This window comes from Drosophila innubila (genome assembly GCF_004354385.1).
Source record: "Drosophila innubila isolate TH190305 chromosome 2R unlocalized genomic scaffold, UK_Dinn_1.0 1_C_2R, whole genome shotgun sequence".
NCBI classification, from domain to species: Eukaryota; Metazoa; Arthropoda; class Insecta; order Diptera; family Drosophilidae; genus Drosophila; species Drosophila innubila.
The window spans coordinates 8,363,574-8,388,185 of record NW_022995374.1 but is presented as its reverse complement, the minus strand read 5'-3'; the positions used below and the strand labels follow the sequence as shown (position 1 = coordinate 8,388,185).

The following is a 24,612-nucleotide window of genomic DNA, read 5'->3' as shown; positions in this document are numbered from 1 at the left end:
CACATTGCTCAAGGTTCGAGTTCGAGTTCGAGTTCGTCTCAATCGTCTGTGAGCTGCGCTTCGGTTTGGACCTGTTTGGCGGGACGTATCTACGAAGGCGCAATTTGTATCTGCGTTTAGTCTTCAACGGTCTGCGCGTTGTTTATGTACGTCGCGTATCTCTCATGCGTCAAGTGCAACGATCAAACAAAAGTCGAGTCGAGTCATAAATAAACAAATATGTACAACTGAAAGCCGCCTAAGAGTAACTTCTGAGATTTACAAATTTAGTCAACAAGTTGAATTAATTGACAAGCAAACGCTTTATGTGTGTGGATGTGACTGTGAGTGTGTGTGTGTGCTTCACGATTATTAAGCAAAATGTTTGCCCAAATGTATGGCTCAAATGCGTGGCCAAGCCTAAAACAGGCTGAGGCTTGCAATTAAACACAAAAGATACAAAAGTATCTGCAACTGTAAACAACCCAACGGAGTGTCAGCGTGTGTGTGTTTGTTGGCAATAAAACCAATCAAAAAGTTTACAACAACAGCCACAACAATAGCAACAACAATAACCAGAAATTCAAACATCAAACAGCGGCAAGATGCAGTTTTGGATAACTTTGACATTTGCATTGCTTTTGGGTAAGTTATTAAGCGACGCTATGCCATGTGCGCCAAAAAGTATCTCATAGATGCGGCTTTTGACCGCTGCAGACTGCGGACTGTGGACCACAAAGTTCATGACATTTGACTTGACTGCCTAAAGAGAGTCACAAAAAAAAAGCCAACTACGAGTAACTTACACATATATAAATATCAAATAGAAGATGAGTCCCAGACGCAGACGCGGTTATCTTTCCATATGAATTGTGGGACTCTGCAGACTCCGCAGATACACTCGCACATAACTCCTTGTGTCTGGCTGTCTGTCTGTCTGTCTGTCGGGGGCATGTGGAAGGGGTGGGGGGATGGCAATGCTGCTGCTGGTTTTTCTTGTGTTTGCTGTTGACATTTAAACACTTGTTTTTGCCCGCTGCCGTCGTCGTTGTTGAAGTTGCCGCTGCTGACTGCGGTTTCTACTTCACAACACGAATACGTATAATAAAAATTGCTGTTTTTCTTTCATTTTCATTTTATTTCATTTTTTGCTTGTTTTTTTTTTTGGCTATATCCAAGTGTTGCGCTAACACACGGTACACTTGCCACCCCGCTTGCCTCGCCCACGGGCTCGCTTTAAATGCAAAAGTTTTTCGTATAAATTTTTTCTCCGTAATTTTCCTCAACATTTCTGCAGCCTCAACTTTACTTATTTTTTTTTTGCCACTGCTGCTGTTTATTTGATTTATGCGACATAATTCGAGGCGAACTTTGTGGCACACATAATTTAATTTTAGCCATAGCACTTTGCAACCAGCTACGAGTACCAACTACAGCCTACTGCCAGAAGCGTGCAGCTTGTAGCATGCAGCATGTAGCATGCAGCCTGCTCCTGTTATTCTTTTTATTATTAATTATTTGCTATTTTGCATTTTTATTGTTAACTTGGCTGCCTTTGTTGCATAGTTTGTAGGGCAATTTGTTTGTCTGCTAATTGAAAACTATTTGCATAAAAAACGTAAAATGTTTAACAACTTTCCTATAATTTGTTCATTTCATTTGTGCGGCCCTAAAGAGTTCTGTTTTTGATTTATTTATGGGGCAACTGCTAATGAATTGAGCGCGACTGAAACAAAAAAAAAAAAAAAATATTAAATACCTATGAAAATGTTGGAAAGTCTAATTCAGAATTTAAACTTAAATTAACATTCAATGCATAGGATTTCAGTTAGCACAATTTAAACCATTTTACACCACATGACGAATCTATTAGTGGCCATAGAAAATTTGTTATTAACATGCTGTTAATAGAAGCATCAGAACGTGTATTTGTATTTATAATCGTCAAACGTTTCAAACAGCCGAAAAACCCATGGAAACTGTTTTACCAGGAATTATAATGAAAAGCTTATACAACATTGAAATTGTTTTTGTTGAAAATCCAATTTTATTTAGGCTTTACTTGGAAGTGTAGCAGATTTATTCAATTAAAGTTATTCCCACGCATACAGTAACAATAACATCTATTATCAATTTCCAAGAAATTTAAATTTATAAATAGACTATATACATAATAATACTGAGAATAAGTACATCATTGTGTCTGACTTAAGCTCATGAGGATGCCATATAGTTTGTCTTCTGACTTAAATTAAAATTTCCAAAGGCAACACATTTATTTTATAATAAATGCTGCGCCTAATTTGCAGCTGTTCCCTGTTCATTGCTTGGTTTGTAGATAATTGATTAATTTAAAAATTATTTTGTAATTTTTTTTTTAATATTCTTAAATGATTTTTATTAACATTAATTTGTGCATGTGCTTGAGTATTTAATTTGCTGTTTTTTGTCAGAAGGGTCTGCATTATTAGCACAACTGAAGCTGCAACTCGTCCAGCAGTTTTTTCAGTTGATGTCTCTGAGTTTGGCACACGCCCAGGGACATGGACATGAAGAGCAGCTGCCACCGCATGTGGCATGATCGTAGTACCAACTCCATTTGCACGCGTTCAAAATTAATGCCCGTCAAGCTGCAAGTCAAACGGGCAAACGTAGCAAAAATACAGAGAGAAATATAAATACAAGTTGAGAAAAACCGGCAGGCAGTCAGGCTGTTAAAATGAAATACACCTGCCCCAGAGACCGCAATGGGGCAACTCTGTTTGAAGGCAGTCAAATTTTTAACATGTGTAGCAAGCAGCCAGCCAACTTACAACCTACAAAAGGCGGCACAAAAATTATGATTACGTTTTCAGACTTTTTTCTGCTTTTCTTCATTTCTTTATTCATCTTTTTTTTTTTTGGCACAACTAGAAAAATTGAGGATGTGGTTAAGCCCTAAAAGACAGAGTGTTGAAAGCGGGGGAAAAGTGTGGAATTTACAAATCTCTTTTGCCTACATAAACGTTGATGGGCCGAGTCAGAGACAGAGACAGAAAGACAGAGAGAACGGAGAACAGAGAGGCAGCAGCAGGGCTTTAAGCCAAATATGTAGGTTTATGTGTGCCACATAAAGAGCTGAGCATAGAAACATATATGTGCATATACATGAATTGTCCGACTTTGCTATATATATATGTATATGTATAATCCCAGCGATTTACCTAGGCAAATTGAATTAAAGCTAAAACCTCGGCTAACATACGGCACTTGGCTCATTCGGCTGGACTTAGCACCGATTTGGTTTAAAGCCGTGACTAAAATCTCTGTTGGCATAAAACTTTTGACGCGTTTGTCTAAAAGTTGCGTTGTGTGTGTGTGTGTGTGTGTGTGTGGGTTAAACATACATCCGTTATACGTAACCACTTTGCAGTGCATTGAACTGGCTCCGTTTAGAGCTCAGTGCACGGTGTTCAGTGCTCGGCTAATCGGTGGGCAGCAGCAGCTGCTAAAATGAATAGACTATGACTATGAGTGTGAGTGTGAGTGTGAGTGTGAGTGTGAGTGTGAGTGTAAGTACCAGTACGAATACTCGTCCACTTGCTCTGATTAAAAAGTGCTGCGAATTATGTTGAACAGGTTGCGGAGAGGTTAGTGGTAAGTGGTAAGTGGCAAGTACGAGTAGTAGTTAGCCATCCCACACACACACACACACACACACATTAGCTTGCAGCATAAAAAACTGAAAGCAGAAAGTGCTGGGGAAAAGACTCAAACTGACCGCAATTGCCTTAGGAAAATGAAAATGGAACTGTGCTCCACTTGGAGCTGGCCCAAAACTTTTCTATAATGTTTAGCTCTCAAGAGATGCTTAGTGTTAGTGAATAATGATAAATTAATGAATTAATTAATACTTAATATTTGCTTAATTAAATTATTTAGCATCAAGACTGTTGCGCAAAATGAAACATCTGAAATCCATTAAGAGTTCTCTGAAATCCTGCTCAGATTTGTGTGCTCCATTCTCTTTAGCTAAGCTTTATTATACGAAAGTGACATTCTTATTGGCCAGCTAGATCTGCAGCTGTGTTTAGTTACCTTCTGTCACTTTTAAGTAGAGTCTATCCACAGCTTAAGCTGTCCCCATCCTTTTACAATATTCACATGGAAGAATATGTAATATTTGCCAGCTCATGCTAAACCTGACTATGCCAACTTTCCCAGCACATTCCAATTCCAATTCCAATTGCAATCCCAAGCCGAGTCTGAGTCGGAGTCCATCTGCCTAATAGACCCAGCAATGTGTGCAACTTTGTTGAGGGTTTCATCTGTTGTTTTTGTTGCTGCCCCCATTTCACATCCCTCATGTTGGATAATTACAACCCCTGGCTTACCTTCTTTTTATTTCGGTTTACTTTTTTTTGTTTTCATTTTGTACAACTCACTCCTGGCTTTGACTTTGACTACCCGATGTTAACAACTTGGAGACCCGCACAAAATGCTGGTCATTTGTTTTTATGTAAATAAAATGCGCTTCCAAGTTGTTATTGCTGTAACTGCTGCATATTTGCCTGTACTCAACGAGTCGCTCAGTCTGACACTCTTTTTTTCTTTTATTTTTTCTTCTACAATATAAATTTATATATGTACATATAGTTGTTGTTGCTGTTGTTGTTGTTTCTGTGTGTGCTTTGCAAACATTTTCTGTGTGCGCCGCCTTTGGCTGAAGCTGGTCAAAAGCGCACAGCATTTTCCTTTTCTGTTTTTTTTCTTCTTTTTTTTTATAGTACTTGTGTGTATGTTGTTGTTGCTGTTGCTGCTGTGTGTTTTTTGCAAATTCACTTCCGCCACAGACTTTTGCCAGCAAAACGACAACATCAAAAAAATTAACACACACACACACACACACACACACATACAGAAAATTGCTCGCAACTTTGCAACGTCTTTTGCTTTTTTGCTTACATTTTCTTTATGCAATAAAAATAAATAACAGTTTATGAAAATTTGCCAAGATATCAACAGCAACATCAAGAACAACAACAACAACAACAACAACGATAGCAACAAAATGGAGTGACTTTTCCTGTTTTTGGCGGCGGCTTTGGGAACGCGTTTTACTTGGTTTTTGGTTCTATTGTAAAAAGCTTTTTCGTCGCTGCCCATTTAAAAGGCGTTGACAGCACTGAGGAGTGTTCACTCTCCACCCCTCAACCCTTACCCCTCCCTCATCGACCCCTCAGCACGTCCATTCCCACTGCCATTAAATACCCCACATAGCAAATTTGTGCTAACGAGTTGTTGTCGCTCGTTTGGACTGCAGAAAATATACGAAAAAAAAAGAAACGAAATATAGAAAGAATGAAAACCTAGCTGAACTGAGCTGCAAATAGGCTCATGCCCCATGCCGCATGCCCATCATGAACCGATGCTGCCAATGTTGTGATGTTGCCTGATGTGCTGTTGCCCCTCCTTTGTGTGTGCACCGTGTTGTCTTTGTGCTAAATTGAACCAATTTTTTGTGTGTGTGTTTTTTTTTTTTATATAACTTTTCTCATCTTCTGCTCTTCGTTTTGTACTTATTTCCCTTCATTTTTTTTACTTTTTATATTTTTAACTGCTATACGCTTTCATTTTGTTTGTCTTTTTACAAACTCATACAATCAGATGTGTACACACTGTTCAGCTGCACACTGTCGTATTTCTCCTTTATGTTGGGACATCGCTGCGCTTATTTTGCACCACTTTGAGCGTCAAGTGACTGAAAATTCAGCTTCAGTACCCCCCTTCCCCCACCCCAGTGCCCCTCCCAGTCGCTGTCTCGAATGCGCTTTCAAAGCGCCAAGCTGTCTATGGATGACTCTATGGGTCTATTCATGCGTGCTGAGGCTTTTCCCATTTGCCAACGTACGAGTCGTGCCTACGAGTATTTTCAATGCATATGTAATATACAAACATTCATATATAGCAGTCATAAGCATATGTGAATTAGAGATGAGCTCGTTCATGTTATCGATATGGTTATTTGGGCGACCTTACTTTCTTTTGCCTTTTATGCTCTCCGTGGGAGTCACAAAATAAATAAATATTATTTACATGTCATTTCGCATCATTTCCGATTTGGTAATCTCCACAAATGCTTATGTTTATTAAGGGGATATTTAATAAATTTAGCAACCTTTTTTTTTGTTGCTTTTTTTCATTTTGAATTTATAATAAATGGTGTTAGCCAAGAGCTGATATTTGGCAAGTTTAGTTTTTTATTTTGCTAATTTATGTAACATGTCTGTAAAAGTTTAATTAGTCTAATAATACCTATTATTAATTTATTAACTTCGTAGTGTTTTGATTATAAAGATTACTTATAAACGAAACTTCTTCCAATATACCGTAATAATGTTGGCTTTACATGCCTCAGTATAATTTTAAATCAAATTGGTTAGACTCTATTATAAGTAATAATTTTTGGAGCATTTTATTCGTCCCTTTATAAATTTTTTAACAAACAAAATAATGATCAAGTCAGAAATTGTGTTGAATAATGATTATAATCATTATTTTATGAGATTTATTTTTTTGTTTAAAAATAATGAGTTTTTAACTTTTAAAATTAAACCTTTAGGCATTACGGTTCCCGATAAAATGTATTTTTAAATATTAATATGCAGATTAGATATGTTCCATCGCTATGCGTCAATCTTAAGCGAAATGTTTATGTCTATAGAGCTGTGGTTTTGTCTCTGTTTGCAGTTGCAGATTTGCAGCCAATGCCACAGCATTTGAAGTGGGCCTGAGACTGCGACGGCGACTGCGACGGCGACTGCGACGGCGACTGCGACTGCGACTAGGAGTGGGCGTGCGTGAGGTGTCAGTGGCACGGCACCTACCACACGGCAGGCAGAGTACATGAGCTTGCTTCGTCTCGGGCGTCCATCACCGTCGGTTGTCTGTCGTCAGCTGAAGTTGAAGTTGTGGCAACTGCGGTGGCAACTGGCGGCTCGTGGCGGCTGCGAGTTGCACTCTGACGCTGTTGCCATTGCATTTTCGGTCATTATTCAACGTCATTGCAATTTGGTGCTGCCGTTGCTGCTGCTGCTTTTGCTGCTGTGGCAGCTTCAATGATGCATAATTTGTAGCGTTATATAAATGCAAACGCTGTTGATATTTTTTATGCTAATTGCATGCAAGTAAAACTTAATGCACAGATACTCGTACACACACACACACACACATACACACAACACATAGCTAGCTGTAATTATGTGCGCCGGCGAAAAAAGAAAGTTGACAGTTAGGTGGCGTCAACAGCAGCAGCAACAACAGCAAAAACAACAACAGCAACAACAGCAAGAGCAAACAAGTTGCAACAGTTGCAGTTGCTGTTGCCTTTTGATTGTTGTTGCCATCGCTGCTTATGACGGCTTGTTCATAACGAGTATGCGATGTATATATATACATATGTACATGTGTACAGTTAGGTGTTTGCATCTGATATATGCAATTATGCATGATGCGCAGATCGATGCGATAAAGCAACAGCAACAACAGCAATAGCAACACTCGAGAAAGCGACAGCAACAGAGCCAAAAACGAATAAGAAAACATTATAAAATTTTTGCAAAAATAAAGTTTGAATTTTGTTGTCGTTGAATATATTTTTATAGCAATCAAAAACATTTTTTATATGACAACAACAACAGCAACTGCAATGCATAGTCATAAATTTATCAGTTATTATATTAAACTTACTTATAACACCTTAATACTCAATAATTAATATTCAAATTTATAACTCTATACCGTTCTTCTAATTATCTGTATCTGTAACTATTACTTTCCATTGTAAATTAATGAAAATGCCTACGGGCTAAAGAAGCTTAAAAGTTGTTTGATGCTGTGTGAAAATTAAATATTCATAGTGTTACAGTTTTTCACACTATTCGCTGGTTAAGTTCAAATCAGAGTTCGTTGGGCAGCCCGAAAATGAGGAAGAACTAGTAATAATTGCTAAACAACGCCGTTGGCCAATTAATTAAGTTTAGTACGCACGATGAGGCAGCTTCTTGGCATATGCTGCTATAAAAAGCTGCCATAAAAAACGCTTTACGTACGAAATTACAAGTCAAACGCTGAAAACGCTAGCGGAAGCAGCCGTTAAAAGGCACTTAGTAGCGCTTTAGAAGCACCCAGAAGTACCCCAAGTAAGCAAAGTACTCCTCCTTTTCCCCTCTCTTAATGCTCTTCACACTCTTCCTCTAACATTTCCTTCACTTTGCCAGCGAAGCTCAACGCGCTGATGTTTACTTTAAGGCAAACATAAAAATTCATTAGAAGCGCTTTCAATAAATTATCAAGCTGCATTAATACCCTCGCTGCGCAGTTGAATATGCGCTATCAATGGACATTAATCTGCGGAACATCAAGAGTAGGAGATGACGAAGTAAGTGGAGGAGAAGGAGAAGGACGCTGAGGACACGACACCAGTTGGTGTTGAGTTGACAAGCTTGACTGAGTTGACTGAATTCACGCAAACATGATTTAGCTGAATTTTTATTTCTATTTATATTTCTACTTTTATTCCCTTATGCCAGCCAATTTAGTTATGCAAAATGGGAGAAGAGTGGCAAGTTGAATGTGTGTGTGTGTGTGTGCGTGTGTGTGTGTGTGATGTTCAAGTGCTGCCAATTAACAAGTCTGTGCGAATCGATATTTACTCAATTAATTTATTACTTCCGCCATCAGCGACAGCAGCAGCAGCAGCGATTTTTCATTCATAAACAAAAGTCAGTTAGCAGAAGTTGGCCAACAAAAGCTGATGATGCGTCGTCAGAGCGCTGTCAGCGCCCAAGAGCGTCGTGCGAGAGTTTTAAAGCCACTCGCTCGGCACAGGAAGCAATCATCGTGCTACAAGTCATATTAACTTACGTTGCTCGCACAACAACAACAACAGCAGCAGAAAAAACGAAAAGCAACACACACACACACAAAAAAATACAAAAACAAAAACCCGACCAAAGCAAAGCAAAGTGAAGACCCCAAACCAGACTCTACGCAGAATCACAGCAAAAACAGAAGCTAAAGCTGCAGTTGTAGCTGTAGCTGTATTTGTATCTGTATCTGAAGTGAGCCAGCTGGTCCGGTTCCAGCTATAAAGACAGATCCCAGCTTGAATTGGAGCGGAGCTGGACATGGAACTATAGCTGGCTGGTCAGCATATGTTGTCCGACAACTTTGCGCATGCGAAAGTTGAGATCCCAGTGCATGAAACTATCAATGAAGGAGGCCTTAACTCAACTCAAGTCAACTCGGTCTTCCCAGGCCAACAAAATGCGAGCAGGTGCAGCTCAGCTCACAGATACTATTTCAGCTCAAACTTGTACACACATACACACATTTCATAATGATGGATGGCTATGACTGGAGTGTCTGTATGTGTGTGTGTGTGCGACGCGCCCAAGCCGGTTTTGGACAACAGCAGTTGTCAGTGCCTTTTTCCCCTCCGCTGGTTTAATTAAACTGCCAGGGACGTGTCCGAAAACCCACAAAAGTGTACGGTAACTCTGGCCCAAAAAAAATATAAAAATTGAATTAATAACAAGACGCGACAATGTGAAAATTGTTTAGTGTTCATTTTTTTTTTCAATTTGCCGTTTTTCAGTTAGCAAGAACAGGTAAAACAACGTTTACAACAAGCATAATAATAATGTCCAATAGTGGGTCGAAGTCGACAATTATCGAAATTTAACAAGAACTTAGATTGATAGAGTGTGGGAAAAAATTAATGCTAATAATATTGGAAGAGTAAATAAAAAAATGAAAAAGATTTGAGCATTGAGAAAAAAAATAAAAATTTAAGATTAATACAAATACAATAATGAATAAAAATAAATATAGGAGAGTTATTTTAACTAGAGTCAAAACAAATGGAGCCTAACTTTTAAATAATAAACCAAAAAATAAAAATAAACGCTTTAAGCTTAAAGGCAATTTCAGTAAAATAGTAAAAGATAAATGTAAAAATAATTAAATGATGACTGCACCTACGCATCGTGTCTAAAGCTACTTTGTTCAAATAGCAAAACATTAGCAACATATTGAGCCGACAACAACAAAGTTGGCTCTTGGCTTTAAGCTGAGTGTTAATTTTGACAAATGAAGATTTTGGTTGTTGGGCATATGGAGCATAATCCCCCGCACCGTTCCTTCCCATCTTGCCTTTTCTTAATTATGGCTTCCACTGTTGACTGGCCTTTGTTTTGGCTCTTGTGCCTAGACTTCGGCAGTGTGTCTGTTGTCTTGGCCTCAAACTAATCAGCTTGAAGCCATTAATCTGGCCGATGTGACCGTGTTTGTTTCATGTTTCATGTTTCATGTTTCATGTTTCGTCTTGCCAGTTGCAATGCAAGTGTATCTTTTTGGCTTTGGTGTGTCGCTTGATTATCTAACTTTTGGCCAAAGCCTCGTAGTCAAATGTTATGCTCGAGTAGTTTTTAAAATGCTGTCAGAAACCTTGAATTTCAGGCCCGACGCGCTCGACTGGCTTTCGAGTTCTTAAACCGGCGGCCAGAGAAGCCAATTTGGAGGTAGAGTGTTAAATAAAATGTATTTCGAAAGATGAACAAATTAAATATCTGGACATCGCCCGCATTTGTTCACACGCACCTCCATACAAACGCACATAAATCTTAAGACTTAATGAACGCATCCTTGGAATATAAATAGGTAATATGAACAGTTTTGTCCGCAATCAGACAGCCATTAAAATGTACAAAAACAACAAACGGGCGATCTTCAAAAAGCCAAAATCACACAATACCACAGTCAGAAAAAAAAGTTTCAATCTGCATACATAAATAATATTAAACAAAAAGCCAAACACAATACTCACACTCAAAAATATACTAAAAACTTTTCAACAGACTCGCAGAAACTCATTCATGGATACACTATAGTACGTGTACGCGGGTACACGGCAATAAAATTGAAAATAAAAAAAGGTATAAAATATATACAAATAAATAAAAGGCAAATGGAAAAGCATACATATTATTTGCATAATATTTTCTGTTTTATCGTTGACTTAATGAGAAAAAATTATACTTTTTATGCGAAACAGACTTAAAACTTATATGTCACGCGGTAGTGAAGAATCCTACAGATATTATTCATACAAGTCGATAAATTAATGCATTCCGCTTAAGCTTTTATAATAATTCAGTGTGTTTTATGACAATCATTTCCAAACTGGATATACAGAATACAAGTATTATCAACAAACAATTTTTATCTACAAAAGTTATAAAAAAAATAATCTGTCAGCTTTGAATTTATGATTCTGATATTTTCTTATGGAATTTGCACATTTTTTATGTAGATTAAATGATTTCCTAAACAAATAAAAATACTTCTTTTTTTTTTGATTAAAATATGTTTATGAGAGCTCTTCAAATATTTGTATACAGCCATTCAAATAACAACAAATACTTGTGTTTTATAACTATATTAAATTTGAATAATCTTTGCAAATTTGTTTTAAATTATTTGTAGCCCAGTTGCATGATAAACTCATTTCTTGGTCTCACACTTAGCCACGTCTACAAAGTTCAGCACGTCAATAAAAACAGCAGAAATATGCAGTTTGACCTTTTGGCGAGACAGACAGGCAAACAGCTTGAAAAGACAAGACATTCAGAAAAACAACAACAAAAACAAAAACTAAAACTGAAAGAAAAGGTAATACAGAGCCAACGGGCCGATTGAGCCCAGACATTATAATTATGCAGCTGCCACATACACAAACCAACAGCAACGGCAACGGCAACAGCAAGAGGCAAGTGTGGCATGCAATGGCTTCGTGTCTTGGCATTTGCCAAACGACAAGTGCAGCCGTCGATCGCTGTCGATCCGCCAATTCGACTATCCGCCGATTCGCATTGCGCATTAAACTAAGCCGGGCAAAAACAGTCAAAGCCAGGTGCGTGCTCTGGGTGCCCAACACATAGATACTTGCCACTCGTATGCTCGACTATATGATATACATACAAATATAGAGCTAAGGCTAGAGCTAGAGTCTGAGTTGGGGCTGGGATTGGAGCTGAAGCTGAAGCTGGCCAGCTAAATTGAAATTCAGTTTAATATGCGCCGCAGCTGAATGCCCCTCCATTCCCTGCTTCCTTTGGATTGAGAGGGGGATTTGTCAGTCCGTCGTTGCCGGCCCACGTCTTTGTCGTCTTTGTAAGCCATTCATATGGCGGTAGCCATTCATAAACCCGTATTTGAGGCACGTAGGTTGTGGCGACGACTCAGTTAGTTAGTGGCACTCGAACTGGTTTTTTAAAACCATGTTGCTTTTGATTTCTTTATGAGTCTATTGCTGTACCATTTTAACGTATATACTCATACTCGTATGCTCGTATATATATATTTCTTTGCTCTCTAGATTTTTTATTCAAATACCCTACGGACTTGTGGGCTGTGTCAATGGACCAGCTGTGATTGTGTGTGTGTTTGTGTGGGTGTGGGTGTATGGGCTTTGGCTTTAAGACCGGTAGTCATACTGCTAAGATTCAAACTTAACACATTAAACCCAATGTCAGCCCTCGCTAAAGCGTTTGCAGCCACAGAAACAAAATACAAACAAAAGAAAAATACTCCAAAAATTAATTTGCCTACCACAAAATATAACAGCAACAATAAGTACAAGAAGTGGCACAAACTTTGCCCATTTACAGACAAACACCCACCCAAGTTTTACGAGCGCACTAAATAATATTTTGTTGCATATTTTAAGGCGCTATTGCTTCATTGGACCAACTTTCTTTTAAGTCGACTTCCTTCTATTTTCTTTAATATTTTCACTGCCTAATTTATTTTCATAGACTGCCGACACAGCACTCTTCTTCTTCTTCATCTTCCGTCTTTTCAGTTCTTTGGTGCTCGCCTAGGTGTTGCCTATGATTTTAATACTTGCCCAAAATTTATGACTAATAAAATTTGTCAATTTTTTTTTCAAAAGCTTTATTTTACTCTCCGCCTGTATGTGGGAGTTTGAGATCTTCAACTTCAGCCTACGCACTGGTGACAACAACAAAACATTTCGAACGGGGTCGGACAACCGAACCGAACCGAACCGAAACGGACGAACGTATAAACCTTTGAATGTTCCGTTGAGTGGCTTACAGTCGTAAAATCATCAAATCTATTACAGTTCTCTCTCTCTCTCGCTCCCTCCCGTTTTTTATTGTGAAAAAGACAACAAAAATAACTACAAAAAAATATACAAAAATTGGTTTGGATTTATTAATTTATTTTGTTTGTGTTTTTATATGTTCAGCTCTTCCGAATGCTGTTAAATTTCATTTTAAAAGTGTTGCTAAGCTTTAGTATTTCTGTTAGCCGACATTTTATGTTTCTATACGAGTATCTGATATTTTTTCTCATTTTATTTTGGCTTAGTTCGTTGGTATTCTATGGTTTATGTGCTCAATTTGCCATATTTGGCAAATGTTGATAATACTTGTTTATGCTTTAATATTTATACATTTAGCTGTTGACTAAACAATTTGTATTTAATATCTGAATTGAATAAATTTAGCAAAATTCCATTCTTAATTTAACTAATTGCTCTGCCCGCATACGCCGGCCGCAAAATACTTTCAATTTTCAAAACAATTTTTTCTGTTGCGGTTGGACAGAACAAAAAAAATGATAACAATATAACAAGAGCAAAAGCTGAAGCAAAACTTGAAATTAATGGGAAATATTTGGGTACATGATTAAAAAATAGTTGACAGCCAAGAGAGTTCAAAAGGGGCAATAATTTTTATTAATTAATTAAAGATGAAAGCTTCTCCGGTCCGAGTAGCTGGGCGTACATCTTCATCGCCGGACTCGTTCATGTTCATCTAAAATGCTCATGAAGCAGAAAATAATTAATGTTAATGCTTTGGCTGGTCGGGTTGCTCTCTCTCTCGCTCTTGCACTCCTTCCATCTCTCCATCGCTCTCTGTCTCTGTCTGTCGGCAATGGCCTGTCCCGGGCATTGACGCTCTAATTTGTGCAGACCGCAAAGTTCATAGCAAATTAGTTGATTAGTTTAACGTTGCTACCAAAGAGGCTGTGTCCGCTTAGTGGTGCGGGGGAGGTGCGGTTGCTGCTTCAACTATAGATGGTGCGGATGATGGCGATGGTGTTGTGTGTATAACCATTTGATATGGCTGGTCACATTTGTTCAGCTGCAAATTTTATAATTCAATCAGTGCACAGGGCACAACACAAATACACACAAACACACACATAGAAAGACAGACAGACTTGGTAATGCGGCAATTTGTGTGAAATTTACCCAGAACTTTCCAAGTTAAGATAGAGACAGAGAGAGAGAGAGAGAGAGAGACAGAGAATGGAAGGTATATTTTGGAGGTCGTTATTGTGGGCTGTGCGAGTGAGTTGCGTGAGTCAAATGCGTTTTATTGTGAATTTATTAAGCGTGCCCAAGGCGAACATTAAATCTTTGGCCCGTGATACTGGAGCAGGCCTAAAAGGCTGGGCAGAGCAATAAAGATAGCCACGAGCACACAACAATAAAGGCGAATATTGAAATCGACGAAAATATGAAGTGAATATGAAGGATGCTGCAATATATTGTTATTGAAATTGTGAAAAGAAAGCACAAAAGACTGACAATTGCAAAAGCATACACAATTATGTTAAATAAAATTAATTTCAATATGATAATATATTTACAAGGAAATTACATATTTATAGCTGACAAAATATGCACATAAATAATAAATATATGCATATTATGTTGACATCAATTAACTTGAACTCTTACAAAGTTCAATATTTCAATTTTGAATTGCGCTGAGAGAAAGACAAAGCAGAACACTCTGAATTTTAATATTAATATTTAAAAAAAGTTTGTAATATATGAGAAGACTCTTCCAGAAAGTCTGCAAAACGAGTTTTACCAGAATTCTGCGACTGATTGATAGATTTATTTTTTTATGCGGGTTGTGATTTAAAGCAATTCTTAAATTTGACAACATGCTGTGAAATCTGAGCAACTATTTGTCTATTTTGAGCTGTGCAGTAAGTAATCATTTTATTCTATAAATAAAATATAATTACGCTATGAGAGTAGGAAAACCGCTTTGAGAAATTATCTAAATATACTACAGAGCTAAGAGGCTCAGTCTTATCCTCAGCCTCATCCTCAGAATTATCCTCATTTCTCGAGTCGAGTGCACATCATTTACTTAACTGGTTTTCAAATTATAAGCCTTTCCACATATTCGCTTCATGGTGCGTGTGTGTGTGTGTGTGTGTGAGGGGGTGACTGCCGTTTTTAGCTCTAAGCCACATGTTGAAAATAATTGTCATGGCTACCCTCAAAAATCCTATTCGCTGCGCCATTTAAAACAATTCCAAACACTTTGTGGGCGCTTAGCATAGCTGACAACAAATTTTGCCACCAAAGCCGCTTTAATCAATATAATAAAAGACATTTGTTAAATTAACAGAGCTCGCAGCGCCAACAATATAGCAAACAAACCAAAAAAAAGGCACAACAAAAAAAATAAATAAAAAAAAAAACCAAAAAATAAAGGAAGAAATTTTAATTAAATTTATAACGCAAAGCCGCAAAGAGCGCCTAGAGCTCTATAGGAGAGATTTATGTGGCCGTTAATTTTGTCAAAGTCATTCGAGTGCGTGCTTTTGTTGTAGTTGTTGTTGTTATTATGTTTGTTCATGTTTTTGCTGTTGTTGTTTGTGTGCACTCTAAGTGTCCTGACGCAAAAAGGAGTGCGAGAAAAAAAACCTCACCGGATTTCCTGTGATATGCCACAATATTTTCCATTAACGCGCTGAAGTTGCAGGCAAACAGAGCAAACTGAAAGCAGAAAACAGAAACCAGCGGCAAAACTGGAAACTGGTCTTGATAACAACAACAACAACAACAACAACGACAGCATCAATTGTAAAAAAAAGAAAATATTAAGAACAACAACAGGCAACAGCAGGCGAGAGAACAAAAAAAGGAAGCAAAAGCATAAAGCAAAATGTGCGTTGGTCCAGTCGAGTATATGAGTGTGTAGTATAGTGTATAGCGTATAGTGTGTAGAATGTAACAGAGTCCAGATCCAGGTTCAGGCCACTTCACTTTGGATTGTCTCTGCCACAACAACAACAACAACAAAGACAATATAATGCGCTCTCTGTTGCACACGCAGTAGGCCGCTGTCTGTCTCTATCTCTATCTCTATCTCTGGCCTGCTGTGCGACAGTCGCTGGCTTTGTATGAGTTAATGACTTGTAGATAGTTTAACTTACAAAGCAGAAGTGAGACGAGAGATGAGAGGCAGAGTGTAGTACATAGAGTACTGCAAAAGGAGAAGAGACGTTTGCATCTTTGCGTTGACCATTAGTGCGACATCCGGCGTTGCGTTTCGCTTCGCTTGCTGTTGCCACACGTAGTCCACACTGGCCATGCTCAAAACTATTAGCCAGCTTTAGGCCTAGGCCGGCTCTTACACACATACAGTGTAGTAGAATAGTATACACTCACTTAACTTGTGGCCGAGTTCGAGTCAAAGTCACAGGATCGGCAGTGGCATCATCATCAACATCAACATGAACAACAACATCAAGAACAACAACAACATCGACTGACTGCCTGGAACGGTTTTGCGGTTAAGCTGTTAGTTTAGTTTGCGTACAATTTGTGGGCCCAGTTGACAATTACTGGCAACCCTTAGACCTAAGACCAGGCGATTCCTTGACCACTGCTCACCGCTCCAAAGACATGAATGAAATGGGAAACCGGTTCGGTTTACTTTAGCCGCCTTTAGTTCGTCTTGCATTTACTTTTGCACTTTACTTCACTTTACAGCTTGTGTTTTTCTTTTTTTTCTCTTTTTTTTTCTGTTTTTCACTTCTCTCTCTGAATTTATGCTGAGTGTACTGTCGGTGCTTCCTACTGTCACACTTCAAGGATTTCTTTGTTGGCCATCCTGCCATGCATATGTGTGTGACAATTACCCACTGCTTATTGTCTTGCATATATATGTATATGAATAGTGGTGGATAGGGGGATTGGGGAACAGGGTAGTCGCCTCGTAATGACACTAAATGAGTTGTAGCCAACCGGAGACGTTTCTTGGGCTTGGGCTTGCTCTCTGTTTTTGTTGTCATTGTCGTCGCAAAACCTGTCAACTTGTGCAGTTTTTTGTTGTTGCTGTTGCTGTTGTTGTTGGTTAATTGCCGCAGGAAATGTTCTGGGTGTGCAGTTGGTCAACTGTCTTTTGGTCTTTGGACTTAATTGCTTGAACTTTGGGCCAAGTAATGCAGCCCAGTCACACAGTTACTCAGTCATACAGTCACATGTAAATTGAGTGACTAACTCCAACTGCGGGTGGTCGATGCGCTCCGTTTCCGTGCTTACTAAATCATATTCAATGGATAGCTCTATCTACATATGTGTATATGTAAATGCATGTCGTTCAATTCGTGTCCAAGTCCAAACGGAAATCGGGTACATTTCAAGAGCGTAGAGCCTAGCTCCATCTTGTCTACGACAAATAATCAATTAATCCATTGATGAAGTCCACGACATCGACGTTTATTTGTTGAGCCATTTGTAGGCACGTCTCACGCAGTGTTTCGGATGTTTACTTTGCTGGTTCCTGTCCCGCACAGTGGCACAAAAACGCACCAAAAACGCGTGTACTGGTATTCACATTTAAAAACCAGTTTAATTGTGTTGGATAAAACTAATTGAACTTGTTTTGATTGCCAATCAAGTTGAAAATGAATGAGATATTTCTGTGTTGTTTGATAAATGATAATTAATTGTAATGGATAAATGCTAAAGCATATTGTTAATTTGATAAATTGACAGACGAAACGAGTTAATTGCATTATGTCATTCGATTTGAAATTAATAGAATTTTTCAAAATGTTGTAGATTTGGTTTGGCATTATTTTTGCTTTGTTTTTCTATGGCATGTGGACAGTGTGCGGGCTTTTATATTACCTATGTAGATTGCTCTAATGCTGATTAGGTCGACGACAACATATATATATACACACATACTCACACACTCACATACGTATAGTTAAGTAGTCTGTTCAATTTGGTATCGAACGTGGCCTGGTCTTTTCTTTAAGACATTTTAATGCTAATGAGCCGCAAGCTGTAGACCTACTTCGTTTTTGGTGTGGGTTGATACAGCGACACACAGACTGGCAGCGGGCAGACCATGGTTAAAAGACAAAAACAAAGACGGAGACAAAGACGAAGACAGAGACAGAGACATGTGCATGTCTCAATGACAACCTGAGAGTGCCCTGACACATACTCGTATTCTCATACTCCCATTACTCCCATTACTCCCATGCTCCCATACTATCTATACAGATGTGAGCCATGTGTGAGCATGAAAAGAAATAAAAGGAAAATAAAATAAAAGTTGTTCCAAATTAGTGAGATGTGACTGAGCCGTGTCGTTGGGACTTACGCTTAAGTAATGTGTATTTTATGTGTGGGCTGCGAAAAGTAGGTAAATGTAACTGTGACTGTAACTGTGACAGGTCGATTCGTCGATTTGTCGATTTGTCGAACTGTCGACCTGTCGATTGAGTTGGCAATTCAACTGGATTCAGCTGCAGTTGCCAACTACGTGCGCAATTGTCGAACGTGCCGATTAACAATATGCGAATTTGTCCTTCATTTTCTACTCCTCAGTTGGCATCAACTGCAGTGCCCAGGTAACCGTGCCCTCACCCTCTACTCCGGCTGTGCAAAAGTTCCGGGTTACTCCACACGATTTGCAAATACTGGAGGGCACAGATACGCTGCTGCGCTGTGAGGTCTCCGCCCGCGCCGGCAAGGTGCAATGGACCAAGGACGGCTTTGCATTAGGATTCTCAGCGGTGATACCCGGCTATCCGCGGTATTCCGTACTCGTGGACGCTGCCCATGGCTCATACAATTTGCAAATCAAGAACGCCACGCTCGAGGATGATGCGGAGTATCAGTGCCAGGTGGGACCTGCTGCCGGGAATCCCGCAATTCGGGCCAATGCCAAGCTGAGCATTGTGGCAGCACCTAGTAGCATTTACATCGATGGATATTCACGCAATGCCAAGGTTGAGGTCATCGAGCGTCAGAATTTAACGCTTCAGTGCATCACTGAGAATGCTAATCCTGCGGCCGAGATTGTCTGGTATCAGGGAGAGACGCCAGTGACATTGGGTAAGTGCCTTATTCATTTTAGGGGTTCGAACTTTTCTGACTTTAGCTGCCTCTCGCAGTGCCCATTGTCACAGTGAATCAGACGGCGGCTAAACGCTTCCGCACCAGCTCCACCTTGCACCTGCAGCCACGTTCCGATGATGACTACAAGGAATTCTCCTGTGAAGCGCGTCACAAGGCCTTGCCTCCGGATGTGCCCATGCGTGCTCAAGTCCAGCTGTCTGTGCTTTGTAAGTCAACATCTAGTTGTATCTGCTTGTCAGTATCTCATTTGTCCACTCCTTCCCATCAGACCCTCCTGGTCCGCCATTCTTTGAGGGATACAGTCAAGGCGAGACCTTGCGTCGTGGTCAGCAGCTGCAAATCGCGTGTCGCAGTCGTGGCGGTAATCCACCAGCTCAGCTGGTTTGGTATCGCAATGGTGAGATTGTCAATTCACCGCAACGTACCTCGGGTCGTCTCTCGGAGAATGTGTACAAGTTTACGGCCAATGCATCTGACAATGGTGCCAATTTGGTCTGCGAAGCGAAGAATCTGCTATCAAACACGCCTCTGCGTGCCGAACTCAACTTGACCGTCTTATGTAAGTCCCCAATTAGATCGCCTTTAGTTTTCCAGTTGTAACGCCATCTTTAATGTAGACGCACCGAAGGATGTATTCCTAAGTGGAGCTACGCAGGCTAAAGTCGGGGATGCAGTGCAGCTGAGTTGCGTTACGGCTCCTTCAAATCCTCCGGCTCGCATTAACTGGTCCATGAATGGACGTCCATTGACAAACGGCACTTATAAGACCATAAGCAGCTCGGGCGGTGGTTGGGTGAGCAGCTCCAACATTACCTTGAACATCGACTCCCAAAGTCGCACCTTTATCACGGTTTGTCATGCGCTCAATGCGGAACTCTCCCAGAATGTGGTCGGCTCCCACACGGTGAATGTTTTGTGTAAGTAGAAGAGATGAAACTGTTGCAGTTTGCTTTAGCCACTATCTGTTCAACATAGATCCGCCATCGCCGCCTCTGCTGACTGGCTACAACAATGGCGACATTCTCATCTCCGGCTCTATATTGAAGCTGCAGTGTAGCTCGGCTGGTGGCAATCCTCCTCCCACATTGCAGTGGTACAAGAACGATAAGCGAGTGAACGCTGCATCCAAGGTAACGGAAAATAAGATTATCTCGGAGCTATCTCTTCTGGTGAATGCCTCTGATAACAATGCCATCTACAAGTGTGAAGTTCAAAATGCTGCCATCGATCTTCCGCTATTTGCAACCAAAACTCTGGGAGTTCATTGTAAGTAGTTGACTTCCTTGTGCTAGGTATGATCCCTTCTAAAATGTCACATCCTTTAGTCCCACCAGAGACAGTCAAGATCAGCGTAGCACCCAAGAACTTGGTGCCTGGCATACGTGCCAAATTGATCTGTGATTCCAGCTCTAGTAATCCACCTGCCAAGATTAGCTGGTGGAAGGATGGAATACCCGTTGAGGGACTCAATCTGGCCAATCGACCTGGTCTTTGGGGTGGTTCGGTATCCACACTGGAAATGCACGTCAATATTACCCAAGATCTGGATGGTTCCATCTACACCTGCCAGAGTCACAATGAAGTTCTGCAGCGCAGCGTACATGAAACCATCAGCCTGGACATACTCTGTAAGTGATCCTTGCTAAATCCTCTCACTCTAGCTCTTCTAAGCAGCAATCTTTATCGTAATACAGTTCCTCCCAAGTTCGATACCGCTCAGATTACCACGTTTGTGGGCGTTGAAGGAGCACCACTTCAAGTGGAACTTCATGCCAGCGGCAATCCGATGACCATAAGTTACACCTGGACAAAGGATGGTCTGCCGATTAGCAGCAATTTGCTGAGCGGTCAAAGATTGATCTCAGACGGACCTCGTCTCAATATCAGTCGCCTCAATCGCAACGATGCGGGTATCTATGTGTGTGAGGCACTCAACACTCAAGGCACAGCCATGTTGGAGATTCAAGTGATGGTCGAATGTAAGTAGATTTAAGTGTACCCGCCAATCCGGTCAGTTGCTCATCAAGTTCTTCATGTAGATGCACCCATTATAACCACTGTCACTGAGGGTCAGAGCTTTGTGACTGGCGAGCAGGCTGTGCTGGCCTGTCAAGTCCAAGCTCGTCCCTTGGAGGCATCCCATGTGCGTTGGTCACGTCCTGGCTACGACTTTGCCACACGCACCACATCCAGCTTTGAGAACAACACTGCATTCCTGCACATTGAGAATGTCCAGCGGGTCGACATTGGCAATTTCACCTGTACAGTGGACAATCAACGTGGTCCGGCAGCGTCACAGAATGTCCTGCTCGTGGTGCAGAGTAAGTTGTAGAGCTGTAGAGTTTTTGGGTTAATCCTTGACAGCAACTAACCCACATTTCTATTGACTGCAGCTGCCCCTGAAATTGATCATTCTCCTGGCTATACAAGATTCGCAGCACGTCTGGGAGTTCGAGCTCAGCTTATTTGTCGTGCCTTGGCTTCACCACAGCCCAATTTCATTTGGCGACGACATGGCAAGGATCTCAAGATGCAGCGACGCAACAAATTCAGCAGTGTCGATCGCCAGGTGGATCCCCTGCACTTTGAGTCCGCTCTGCTCGTGGAGAGCACCTCGGCGGACGACTATGGACAGTACGAGTGTGTGGTGCGCAATTCGATGGGTCAGGCCAGCACCACAATTGAGTTCAGTAAGCCCTCGCGTCCAGATGCCCCACTGCAGTTGCGGGTGGGAAATGTCAGCGATACGAGTGTGGAGCTGCTCTGGACAGCTGGCTTCGATGGTGGCATGCAGGCTTATTATCGCATACGCTTCAAGCAGCATGGTGAGGATAAGTACAAGTATGTGGACGCCAAGGTGGGGCAATACAATATCACGCTGGAGGGTCTGAAGCCCGGTGGCACCTACTACTTCTCCGTTATGGCCCACAATGAGGCAGGCGGCAGCAAGTTCCTGCCTGACCTCAAGCTCACCTTGAGCAAGGGATCGCAGCCGCACTCTGCAGAGTATACGGAAAAGGATGAGCTGCCCAATGTGATGATCATTGGCATTACCTCGGCCGCCATGGTTCTTCTGGTTTTGAATGCAGCACTTGTGGCCTGGTTTGTCATTCGTCGTCAGAACAAATCTCAGGGCGAAACGGAGCCCAGCAACGATGATGCCTACTCCAAGGATGACAATCAGTCGGTTTATAAGGTAATCAATCGAAAGATTCTGTCAAATATTGAACCACATACTGACTAACCCAATCCTAACCAGCTGCCCATGTCTGCATTGCAGGCGGACGTGCAGAAGAAAGCGGCGGCATCCACATATCTTGTCGAGAACGTGGACATCATACAGTCAACGGCGTATCCTCCCAAATACCAGGAGAGCTCCATGTGCACACCACCCTATCCGCTGTGCAATCCGGACTTTACACGCACTCTACCCAATCCCAAGCGGCACAGTCAACGCAATAGTGCTACGGGTCTAATCGAGGGTTTGCCCATGCGAGCCAAAGACGATCACATGCTGATCTCAAATGGTCTCTATATACCATCGCCCTCGCCTGCCTCCTCGCTGGTCATCAAGGGCAGCTACATATCATCGCCATCGCCAGCGCCACCAGCAGATGGCTCCTACTTCAATATGAGCGATAAATACATGTCCTATCCACCAGTGGTAAGTTGAAAATCCCATTAAAAATTCTATTAAATAATTAAATGTTTTTTTTTAAGAGTGAAATTTATTTCTAGACATTTTCAAAGTGAATTTCCTTCTGCAATTTACTAAATTCCTTAATACGTCTTTTTTCATTAACAGACTTTTATATATTTGTGAAATTTCAAGTTTGAACTCTTCTGGTTTTCAATTTTCTACATTCATATGTAGTTTATTTCAGAATTCTATAGAGAAATCAAATTATTTGTAGCTCACAAATGATGTGTATTAATTGCCATATTATTGTTTTTAAAATATATTAACGGCTAGTTGCAATTTTACCATTAATTTTTTTAGACTTTCCACACATTTTGGAGAGAGCCTTGTTAAGCTCTGATATTTATAATGGCTTATTAATTTGAATATCCGCTTTTTGTCTTTTTTCTCTCTTTCCTTTAATTTATTTTTATAGACCTACTAAACCGAGCAGCGCGTCAAAGACGAAAAACAACAACAAACACCAGCCAAACCCAGCTAGACTGATTGACATATACACACACATAAACACACAAACACATTCATCACAAACACAGCTAAAGCATACAACAACAACAACAACATAAACATTAAGACATAGATATAGAAATTGAAATTGAGTCGATTTCAGTCATTAATAGGGATTTTTTTTGTTGAGTTGTATTTGCTTTGTTTGGTTGTTGCTGTTGCTGTTGCGAGGTTTTTTGTTTTCTGTTTATAATTATTACTAAATGACGTTGATTATTATGGAGCGCAAATGGAGGAAACATGTTGAATGTATTTTGAGAAAAGACATTTGCATGCGGCGCTCGAAGGCTGTGATAAGTACCTGTATCCAAGGCTCTCCACTCCACTCGACTCAACTCGACTCGTCTGGCATCACGATACCCCCAATGCAACACGCATGTCAAATGATGGATCCACATCAATCAATGCAATCGATGCTGCCGATGCCGATGCTAAAGCTGAAGCTAAAGCTGATTTTGATGCCGTTGGATTAGCCTTTGGGGCAGGTACGCAACCCACTCTACAAATGCTTGCCCCTCTCATCACCAATAACCGATACCACTACAATATATATATATATATATACATATATACAACTGAATATAAGCAGCAGCATTCGTAGAAAGAAACAACAACAACAAAACACTCAAATATTAATTTGTAGGCATTTTTCTCGATATTAAGTAGTAGCAATTACGATTTTTAGCATTTAGCATAAATATTAACGAGTCTGTCGAGTCGTGACTCATTCTCATTAGCAGTTGTTCAAGTTTAAGCTCTAGACATACCAATATCGACAAATATAATTATAATTATATAAAAATATAAATGTGTATCTATATACAACCCTAAGGCCCGACAAGCGTAACGATATTCCACGACACAAACATTAAAGATTCGAAATCATACACAATAAAATAGCAAAAAACAATATAGAACAAAAAAAAAAAAAACTACAATAAAAACCTAAAAATATATTTCAAACAACATCAATTATAAACTAATTTTAAGTGTGATTTTCGTTAAACTTAAGAGCTCATGAAATAAATACTTAAGTACATGCATACAACCATACATACACAAATATATATGAAATACGTATTTACAACATTGAAATAAAAATTTTATGAGTTTTTATCATGCATGACAATAAATTATATACATGATAAAACATGCGAAATCGCCA

The 24,612-nt window shown here is 40.1% G+C and overlaps 1 protein-coding gene across 1 annotated transcript; it reads left to right on the top strand.

The window, feature by feature from the left end:
• Positions 1 to 313: 313 nt before the first annotated feature.
• On the top strand, positions 314 to 23,488 carry LOC117783892 (nephrin). Its single transcript, XM_034621458.1, has 12 exons — positions 314 to 624; positions 18,707 to 19,216; positions 19,276 to 19,446; positions 19,509 to 19,799; positions 19,858 to 20,157; positions 20,216 to 20,506; positions 20,566 to 20,868; positions 20,935 to 21,219; positions 21,280 to 21,561; positions 21,634 to 22,436; positions 22,500 to 22,904; positions 23,356 to 23,488. The coding sequence occupies exons 1-12, from the start codon at positions 585 to 587 to the stop codon at positions 23,362 to 23,364; spliced, it is 3,690 nt and encodes a 1,229-aa protein (XP_034477349.1). The 5' UTR covers positions 314 to 584; the 3' UTR covers positions 23,365 to 23,488.
• The last annotated feature ends 1,124 nt before the right edge of the window (positions 23,489 to 24,612 follow it).

Coding starts and splice junctions, on each gene's coding strand:
- LOC117783892 (XM_034621458.1), top strand. CDS start 585: ATGCAGTTTTGGATAACTTTGACATTTGCATTGCTTTTGG. Junction 19,217..19,275: donor AGAGACGCCAGTGACATTGG/GTAAGTGCCTTA, acceptor TGCCTCTCGCAG/TGCCCATTGTCACAGTGAAT. Junction 22,437..22,499: donor ACAATCAGTCGGTTTATAAG/GTAATCAATCGA, acceptor AATCCTAACCAG/CTGCCCATGTCTGCATTGCA.